At 34.5% G+C, this 10,878-nt stretch overlaps 1 protein-coding gene across 6 annotated transcripts in view; it reads right to left on the reverse strand.

Annotated features, from left to right (window-relative positions):
• ZNF638 (zinc finger protein 638) overlaps positions 1–10,878 on the reverse strand; it is a 159,171-nt gene that overhangs the window by 23,237 nt on the left and 125,056 nt on the right. For 5 of the 6 annotated variants that reach the window (XM_037736138.1, XM_017521994.2, XM_017521993.2 and 2 more), the window contains exons 11-17: positions 10,053–10,103; positions 7,493–7,564; positions 6,622–6,708; positions 6,094–6,162; positions 5,674–5,714; positions 4,038–4,169; positions 1,702–1,830 (exon numbers count right to left, since the gene is read on the reverse strand). In XM_037736138.1, coding sequence (XP_037592066.1) covers positions 1,702–1,830; positions 4,038–4,169; positions 5,674–5,714; positions 6,094–6,162; positions 6,622–6,708; positions 7,493–7,564; positions 10,053–10,103 — 581 coding nt within the window. The remainder of the gene's footprint in view (positions 1–1,701; positions 1,831–4,037; positions 4,170–5,673; positions 5,715–6,093; positions 6,163–6,621; positions 6,709–7,492; positions 7,565–10,052; positions 10,104–10,878) is intronic. The other variant, XM_017521991.2, reaches the window with a different exon arrangement.

Raw genomic sequence — 10,878 nt, forward strand, 5'->3', positions numbered from 1 at the left:
CATCCTAATCCATATAATTCTTATTCCCCTAAGAACATAAAAGACTAATAAGGCAGTACCATTTAGGAAAGACATTCAAATTCACATATAAGAAATAAAGAGATTTAATTTAGACAACAGAAGAGAATTCAAACTACAAAAGTTAACTAAGCAAAGTAGGAGATGAGGAAGAACAGAGATGTAGGCAAATAAAACAGCACAGTGCATAAAGGTACAGATTTGGTGCTACTGAATTATGAAGAGATGAAGAACATCATGAAACAAGGATATCAAAGCAGGCAGAGGACAACTAATAGAAGGCTCTGTGTGCAGGCAAAGGAACTTGGACATTATCTTCTTTTTTTATTTTTTTTTTTTGAGACAGAGTTTCGCTCCGTCGCGAGGCTGCAGTGCAGTGGCACAATATCAGCTCACTGCAACCTCCGCTTTCCACATTCAAGCAATTCTCCTGCCTCAGCCTCCCGAATACCTGGGATTACAGGCATCCAACACCATGCCCAGCTACTTTTTGCATTTTTAGTGGAAAAGGGGTTTCAGCATGTTGGCCAGGATGGTCTCAATCTCCTGACCTCGTGATCCACCCGCCTTGGCCTCCCAAGGCGGGGTGAGCCACCGTGCCCGGCCGACTTTATAAGACTGAGGATCCTCATTTTTTTTCTTATCGATACTACTAACATGTATAAAACAATCTCACCAATTATATCACATTAGAATGATTCTCAATGAAAGGCATTTATACATTACATGCATTTCTACCTGCCTCTAGAAAGGATAAAATATTTCTACGTTATGCTTCTCAGCAGTTGACTGTAAATATTTATAGGCCACAGAGAGGCAATGAAGGGTGTGTACTTCACATAAAAGCTGAGAACTTGAGGGAGTTTTATCAAATTGAAGGTAGTGTGTACAAAAGACAATTAGTTCTGGTCCAGGAAGAGGGCTGTTTTTGAGACTGGGTCTCCCTCTGTCAGCCAAGCTGAAGTTCAGTGGCACAATCACAGCTCAGGGGAGCCTTGAACTCCTGGGCTCAAGGGATCCTCCTACCTCGGCGTCCCGAGGAGCTGGGAACACAAGTATGTGCCTCCATGCCCAGCTAATTAAGTTTTGTAGAGATGGGGTCTCACTTTGTTGCCCAGGCTGGGCTTGGGTCTTGAAGTCCTGGGCTCACACAATCCTCCCATCTCAGCCTCTCAGAGTGCTGAGATCACCAGCGTGAGCCACCACACCTGGACCAGTAAGAGTTTTTAAGAGATAAAGCAATATGGTATGTGGGATGAGGAAAAGGGAACGAGCTGACAGAGTTAAAATAAACAAGATCTAGCAAGGAACCGAATGTAAGAAACAACCGAAAAAAAACTAAAGATAGCTTCCAGAATTCTAGTTTAGATTACAGATAATGGCAAAAAGAGTAGAGAGAAGCCTGGTTTTAAAAGAACAAATTCAATCTTTTTTCCATTCAAACACACACATGAAGAATAGGATTCTCTCACTATGAAAGTAACTCTCAAGCAATGGAATGGGTGACTGGGTGATTGTTGGAGGGAAAGGAAGCTTTCTCAGTGTCTGTGAGAAAAATATGATGCAAAATGAAAACTAGAAAACATAACACAAACTATAACAAATTTGATTTAAAAACTCGGTAAAAAATGGTGAAACAGTTTTAACTAGTAAAAAACTAGTAAAAATGGCGGTCTGATTTACCTCATCTTTTACATTCATGTTTTCAGGAGCCATACTTATTGAGAGTTGATTTCCATCCATCAATACTGGGAAGCAGGTATAAAATTTTACCATAGACTCAGCAGCTTTTCTATTTATTTCTATATATGCCTTTAATAAAAAAATAAACCTTGTTACTTTTTCTCAAAAATAGACTTACATGTATAAACAACTTAGTAAATATTTTTAAGATTAAAAAATGCAGTCCTCAGAAAATTGAGGCCCACACACTAAGAATATTATAACCATAGGTGAGAAATAATGAATGACTAAACTTACTATACTAAGGCAAACTAAAGAGAGAGAAAAAAAGGGTTAGTCTAGCAAATGACATTAAGAAAATCTTATTCAACACTGTATCCTTAGGGCAGTAACTATAGCAGATACACTGTAGCAGTATATGTAGCAGATATATTTCTAATCAATATTAATATTTGAGTAAATAAATTGATAAAATATGAAAAATATGAGAAATGAAAGAAGCAAAGAAACGTGTAATTGTGAAGTCTTTTTTCATTTTGTTATTTTAATAGGTGTAAAACTGTAGCTCCATACATTTTGCTTTTAATTTTCACACCTTGGTAAGTAAAGAGATTGAAACTTCTGCATATTTGATAATTAATGAGACAGAAATCTATGTGTTTGCTTATAATTGTAAGCCTATTTTTAAATGAATTATCTCTATTTTTTTTTTTGAGATGGAGTCTTGCTCTGTTTCCCAAGCTGGAGTGCAGTGGTGAGATCTTGGCTCACTGCAGCCTCCACCTGCCAGGTTCAAGCAATTCTCCTGCCTCAGCCTCCCAAATAGCTGGGACTACAGTCACCCGCCACTATGCTCAGCTAATTTTTTGTATTTCAAGTAGAGATGGGGCTTTACCAGGCTGGCCAGACTGGTCTCAAACTCCTGACCCTGTGATCCACCCACCTCAGTCTCCCAAACTGCTGGGATTACAGGCGTGAGTCACTGCCACTGGCTTTTTTTTTTTTTTGGAGATGGAGTCTTGCTCTGTTGCCCAGGTTGGAATGCAGTGGGTGTGATCTCTGCTCATCACAACCTCCACCTCCTGGGTTCAAGCAATTCTCCTGCCTCAGCCTCCAGAGCAGCTGGGATTCCAGGCATGCGCCACCATGCCTGGCTAATTTTTTATATTTTTAGTAGAGGCGGGGCTTTACCATGTTCACCAGACTGGTCTCGAAATCCTGACCTCGTGATCCACCCACCTCAGCCTCCCAAAGTGCTGGGATTACAGGCGTGAGCCACCGTGCCCAACGGTGAATTATCTCTTAAGGTTGTCTATTGTAGTTTTAATGTGTTACAGCATAATGTAGATGTGAATCCTGTTTCCCATTTTAAACAAATACTCTTCAGTTTTTAAATTTTCATTTTAATTTATGTTAATTTTAATTTCATAAATGTTTAAAGCATTTGCATTAAATCTCCCAATATTTTAATAATTTTACTCAACTCCACTCAAAACTGGGCAGATAACTTAGGCTTAAAGTTCAACCATTATACATAATGCAATGGTTTTTAGTGTATTTACTGAGCTCTGCAATCATTCAAATAATCTACTTTTAACACAATGTGAAATTACATGTAACTCACCTGTACTCATTCTCCTCTACCATTTTCTCGAACACACTGGCTCCAAATGCTTCAAAACATACATCCTATTTTACTTTCAAAGATCTCTGGTGACTGCTAACTCCTTTCTGTCATAAGAACCCTTCTTCCACTATTCTAAAGGTGGTATTTCCGTTATTTAAACTATTTCCTGAAATCTCGCTCAACTAAACATACTTTCTACAAGTTGACTATAAACAATGTGTTAATGTGCTGTCCCAACACATACTTATAGAAAATTTAGAACATAAAGATAAACCCAGATTGTTTTAAGTACTGACGACATCATTAGTCTGAGTCTGAAAATGGTTACTTCCCATTTGAATATCACTGGTAAAAGAGGAGAAAGAGTATGAAATATAACTAGAAGAGTGATCTACAAAATCTTATTAAGTAATTTATAGAACACTTTATTAAATATATTGAAGACATAAAACATTTCCTATTTAACAAAAATTGAGTAAAACTTTGACACATTAGAAAGCCATTTGTCCCCATCATAAACACTATTATGCCTGATTGATTACAATACTAAAATAAAGGATATCTGTGTTTAATATTTTAAAATCCCTCAAAGCTTGAAAGTTTACTTTGAGATACTGCTTTTAAACCCTTTCTTTCTAGTTCTGAAAAACATTTAATGTTTTTCAAAGCATGCTTGCAGAGGATATGAACAGCTATTATCAACTCTTACCTTTTTATGAGATGAGAAAATCAAGACGTCCTTTAAGCCACCAAATGGTTTTGCTAAGTCACAAACTTCTTCTGTAGAATATCCTTTATTAGGCAAATTAGAGATAAGCATCACACACATTTCTTCTGTTTCCTTCAAAACAAATTTTTAAAACCCGATATTAAAATTTCTTTAATTGCTTTTATATTTACTTAAGTTTATACTGCATGTCATATTATGTTAGTATATAGTTGCATTTAATACTGAGGAAAGTCTGATAAATTTAGGAAGCCGGTCTGAACCTCAAATTAAAAAGAAAACCAAAAAAGCTTGTAAATTAACACTCTTCAGGAGTACAAGGACAAATTGTAGTTATGCCATCTGTCATCTAGTCCAGGTCTGCTGGTATCTTTTTCATTCACTGTTCTTTTACTTTGGGTTTTTTTTTTTTTTTTTGAGGGGAGGGGGGCGGGCATTTGCTTTTGTTTTTGGAGACAGTCTTGCTCTGTTGCCCAGGCTGGAATGCAGTGGTACGATCTTGGCTCACAGCAACCTCTGTCTCCCGGGTTCAAGTGATTCTTGTGTCTCAGCGACTCGAGTAGCTGTCACCCACTGTTTTAAAACACCAGTTCATCTGTTTCTGACTACAACTCCTTCCTTTAATATACTGTCGCCATTCCCATGCCTCGTGATAATATCCCCAAGCTCCATTAACAGTGTGTAGCCTTTTATCTCCCCAAATAAGATAATCACTTTTAGGCAATATATAATAAAAAAGTTCCTGAGAGTCTTTACCCCACAACCCAATCCTCAATGCAATTAAGCATTTTGTTTTCTGCTATCCTTTTTCTCAGATCTATTTTATTTCTCAAGATGACTCTCTCATCAATGCCAATTATTCCTTTCATAGTTATTGGGGAAATTTCTAAAAATGATGTGCTATAGTCAACCTGGCAATTTTTTATCTCTTGGAGGGTAAAAAAGGAAGTTACAATTTTCATAAACCAGTTTAGTGTGACTTTAAACTAAATTGGTGCTATAAAATACTCTTCCTAAAATAAGACTTATTACTTAGTTACTACTTGAAGAATGGGTCTACCAGACAAAAATAAACTTATGCTCAACACCCGAATGATCTCAAAATCTACACCAATAAAATGTAAATTAATGACAATGTAATATAGTCATAGTAATAGATAAAAACACAAGAAAAGAATATATTAAGTGAACTTTATGTCCTTTAAGTAAAACTGCAAACTCCACTTGCTTCTCTGAAAATGCAAACAACTGGTAACTATTAACATATCTTTCATTTACCTCTAAGAAAAAATATAGATTTTACTAAATTCTGCTGATTCTAATTTGACCAATATTGTCTACCCAAAACCATTTTGGCTTAAACATGTTCTCAATGAAAAGTAATCTTCAATAAAAACATGTACATTTGTTGATGATCTGTTCCTAATTTTTGTGACTTACTCTGCACCTCAGGGTTTTTGACCCAAAAATCAAATTTTTTTCTCTTTTCCATTTTAAAAGCCACAAATGACTGGAATTTCTAGCATGCCAAATGCTGTGCAGTTTTTACCTGGGTTTATGAGAAAAATATTTTTGTTAAAATTTCTTGAGCTTTAAGAAATAAAATATGAAAACTCACCTTGCTAACTGGTTCATTTTCTGTGGTCTCCAAAGCAGCTTCTTAACACAAAATAAAATTTAAAATGATGCAGATATATTTATCAAGATCCCACTTTAGTCCACAGTAGATTAAATAGTAGGTACATGAAAATGTATAATACAACAAAATACTAGATAATTAGTACAAAATAACTATAAAAGTGACACTGACTTTTAAAAAAACATTTTCATTCTTTCTGAGATCAAAATTTCATCTTAAGAGATATAGTAAAGACATGAATCATAATATTCTTAATTTCACTTAGGTATGGCGCATTGGTAATTAAAATAAGTAAATATTTTGGGGGGGATACAAAATTAAGTCTTTATTTTCTAAAAATTTTAATTTTCCTTCCACCTTTAAACATAAAAGAACAAAATAAAGTTCCTATTGACCTACCAGAAACAACTTCTTTAGCACAGTTTTCAGTGGCTTTGGCTTCCATACTGGTCTTTACTTCAGAGTTTTCTGCATGAAATAGTCTGCTTTAATAGTTTAGCAAAACACTAATATAATTAAAATAATGAACCTAAACAGGAACTTAAGTTAGTTTATTTTGACATTTCAAGTCTCCTTAGGCTGACCTAAGTCAAACATCTCTCTTTGAAAAACAAAACAGCAATCCCCACTTTAGTAATTTTTAGGCAAAAGATTCAGAATATATCTTCAAGATGATCTAAAGAAAATAAATGGACACATAGAGGGGAGCAACACACACTGGGGCCTACTGGAGGGTGGGAGGAGGGAGAGGATCAGGAAAAATAACTAATGTGTACTAAGCTTAATACCTGGGTGATGAAATAATCTATACAACAAACCCCCATGACACACGTATACCTATGTAACAAGCCTGCACGTGCCACTAAACTTAAAATAAAAAGTTAAAAAAAGAAAAGAAAGCACTGAATGACCACATTTCAAGCTTACCTGGTACAGTAGCAGGTTTGTTAGAGTCTTTGTTTTTGACATTTCCAGTCTTTTTGGCTTCTAGAGACTTCTTTCCACCAGATTTTGCTAAAAGTACAGTGAGCCATTACTCTAAAGTTCTGTTAAATCATTTGGCATGTTTCACACTAATGTATTAGTAAGTTAGTTTGACTTTATTACAAAAGCAGCTCTTTTTCAATATTCAGTATTTTTATTTATCTTTAGTACCTCTTTCCCAGTAAGACAAAAAGCAAATTTAAGTCAAGATACAATTTTTTGGTGATGCCCTTTAATGAGCCGCATGTTTAACCTTCATGTGGCATATCAACATCATAATCACACACACTAAAATATTACTATGTAATTTCTGCAAAGATTCTTTAGGATTAGTCTATTAGGAAAGATACAACTAAAAAGATGGCTCTAGTTCCAAGGTGCTACATTTAAATAGTGTTCCATTTCTTTACTGAAAACAAATGCACTCCTAACATAATCTTTTTAAAAGTAACAAGCAAATAAGAAATTATACAAACTGGAGAAGACAATATGAATTGACAGCTCTTAAAAAAAAAAAAAGGAAAACAAAGATTAAACCATTCAACGGAGGGAAATGACAGAGCAACCTGTGATTACAAAGCTGTCAAAAATGTAGTTATATAGCTGTATATATATATATATGTAATTGTTTACATGCACACAAATTACCTGCCAAAGACCAAAGTAGCAAAAAAAATTCCAACAAAATGGGTCAGGTTTTAAATATCAAAGAAGTTTCTACTAAACTCTTGAAGTATTAGATGCTAACAATAATTATATGAATTTAAAACGTGAATAAAGAATAAATAAAATCTCTCCTCCCCAGTAGTCTTACCTGTTTTGATTGAAGCTTTATTACCTTTAGCAGCTACTGTTACCACAGATTTTACAGAACTTGCTGATTTCCCTAAATCACAAAAGCTACAGTCAAAACTGGTTTACTTAACTAGTATCAACAATCCCCAAAGAACCTCACACAGAAAAAAATGTAAGAATAGACAATATTTTATTCAAAATGTAAAATGCTATAATCTTTGGGGACATAGGCCATTTTCTAAATCTAGCAATGATGGTAATTTCTTCATTAAAAAAAAAGGTATCACTGAAATAAGATTTCACCTCCCTACTGAGGTATAGATCAAACACCCCTAATCTGAAAATCCAAAATCTGAAATGTTTCAAAACCTGAAACCCTGAGTGCTGCTGACATGACACCACAAGTGGAAAATTCCCACCTAAGTATACTTAAAAAAAACTTTGTTTCATGTGCAAAATTATTAAAACATTGTATAAAATTGCCTTCAGGCTATGTATATAAGTTGTATATGAAATAGAAATGAATTTCACATTTAGACTTGGCTCCCACCCCCAGTATCAAATTATATATATGCAATTATTCCAACATCTAAAACACTTCTGCTCCCAACCATTTTGGGTAAGGGATATTCAACCTGTACTTAAAACAGCATTCATGCAAGTTAAATAAATTTCTGAATGTGTGGATCAACTAGAAACAAAATTACTAATTCCAAGGACATAAAACAATCCCATACTTTTAGCAAGTCCAAAAGCAGTTAAACCTAGATCCTCCCAACCCATGCTTCCATGGCTCCTAATTTATTAAAATGTATTCAAGAACACTTATATCATGGTCAGATCATATAAAGATTGTTTTAACTCATTCCTACAGTTTCCTAGCTGTACAAGACTATTTAAATTGCTCTCACTATTATTTGTACCTACATATCTATTATTATGGCCTATTTTCCAAGATGGTGCTATTTATAAAGATGTGCTCATCAAAGGGTTGCAGATCGTCAGAGAGCCCAAACTCTTTCCATTCAGAGAGAAACAGATTTAACTCTGAAATTAGGATTCATAACAACTAGAGAGAATGGATGAAGAAAAAGCCCAAGATAAAAAAAAAATCAATAGATCTAAATTGAATTCCAATTTGTATCAAGAAGCTTTGGGGCACTAACAGATTTGTGTACACATTTCCCTAAATATAAGGGTGGTGATTGCCGAAATTACCTAACAGGAACATTTTAAGAATATAATCATACTTTTAAAAATACAAAAAAAAAAAAAAAAAAAATCATTAAACATCTACAAAAATCAACTGAAATAGTTTACAAATCCCCCTTTTATATTCAAGATAGTCCATAATACTTTGCTCCAAAAAGAGCAATACAAATCCTTACAGCTTGTCACACCCAACTTGTCAATTCTTGGTCATTCACGGACTTTTGCCACACTGTAGTAAACTGAGCCTCAGTGAGCCCTTAAGGTATTTCTTTCACTATCCTATGTTATTATCCCAAGTCAATTCATCTCATAACTTCTATCTGGGTACTAGAACTTAGGGAAAAAATAAAAAATAGCCAGCATTAATTTCCAACAGCAAAGGGGTGGCCATCAGTGTTACAGCCAGTTTACCACATCCCAAATGACTGCCATACACTTAGTATCAAAGTGTCAGCAAAATTAATGCAGCTTCAAGACAAGTTTCCTGGCCACTCAAATTACTGCTTCTAAGAAACTACTATATGAAAATTCTGAAACTGCCACTAACAATGATTTTTGCCAGTTCAAGGCTGTTTCCTTTCCTTTTTAATATTATATGAAAGATTATTTATTTACTTCAGACAAGTCTGGCTCTGTCGTCCAGGCTAGAGTGCAGTGGTACATCTTGGCTCACTGCAACTTCTGCCTCCTGGGTTCAAAGGATTCTCCTAACCCAGCCTCCCGAGTAGCTGAGATTACAGGTGTGCACCACCAGCTCCTGGCTAATTTTTTTGTATTTTTAGTAGAGACAGGATTTCACCAGTTGGCCAGGCTGGACTCGACATCCTGACTTAAGGTGATCCACCCCGCCTCGGTCTCCGAAAGTGCTGGGATTACCGGGTGTAAGTCACCATGCCCGGCTCCAAAGATAATTTAATACATTGATCTCTACTCATTTAACAGATGACCCTGAATTAATGAAGATTTAGTAGAAATCAGAGAAAAACTGTAAAAGATTATGCCAGGGAAAAGAGAAAAAATAATTACTTAAAATTCCACTGTAGCTCACAAAAACTACAAGGGCTCATGTTTATTAAACTATTGTGTAAAAGAAAGCAGGAAGAAGAGAACTCAATAAAAGAAAAAGAGGAAAATATGTGTTATTCATCATGAGAAATATTTTATCCAGTTAAATGATTGCAATAATTACTAAAGAGCATTATCTAGTATATACCATTTCTCTAAACTGCTAGATGATTATAAATCTCAAAGATTAGCATGCATTTAATATAGACTATGTCACATGAAATCCAAGACTACTGCCATATAATTATTAAATAAATTAAAGTTAACTGATAGTCTAGAATCCTAATCTTAAAAAAACATACCTGCAGATTTGTTTACTTTGGCTACAGATGCCTTGGTTTGTCCAGTTTTGGCTAAAATAACAAGAAAAACATTTAAGTACTACATTACAAATAACATCATTTGGCTTTAAAAGTCAACCTAGTAATAATTTGAAAGGAACTCTGCAAGAAACATCGCTATACTAATGTCTGTATGTCTATGGAATTATTATGGGGGCAAATTCTTAGATATGAACTTGATGTGTCAAAAGGCATACAGATTTAAATTTTGACAATTAATATTAGACTGACTTCCAGAAAGGCTGGACTAGTTAACAGTACCATCAAAGCATAGGGATTATTCCCCATTTCTAAACACACACAATATATCATGTCAAAAGCCTAACATGGTAATTAAAGTGATCAACCTTCCCAATGTGAAATGAAAGTTGGTGGGATTAATTTTTTTCCTCTAAGTGTAGTTGTATCCATTTTCATATGTTTAAAAGTCATCTCTACTTCTTTCTCTATAACCTACCTAATCATACTATTTTCCAATTTATATTTTGGGTTATTGAGGCTTCTTATTTTTTATTAGAGTTCCTTATATAAGAAACTTAATCTATATCACATAGCTTAACAATTTTCTTAAAAAAGACACTCAAAATGCTTATGCATTAATACTTTTTGTGCAGTCAAATGTCTTCCTGATTGGGAAGGACTTCTCAACCTAAAATTTTACAAAAACATTCTTCACACTTAAAGAATACTGTCATCATCTTACGTGTCAAAGTAAATCTTTGATCCAACTGCAGTTTGATGTAAGCGCTTTTACTTTTTTTTTTTTTTTTTTTTTTTTTTTTTTTTT

Source organism: Cebus imitator, unplaced genomic scaffold, assembly GCF_001604975.1.
Source record: "Cebus imitator isolate Cc_AM_T3 unplaced genomic scaffold, Cebus_imitator-1.0 Scaffold23, whole genome shotgun sequence".
NCBI lineage: Eukaryota > Metazoa > Chordata > Mammalia > Primates > Cebidae > Cebus > Cebus imitator.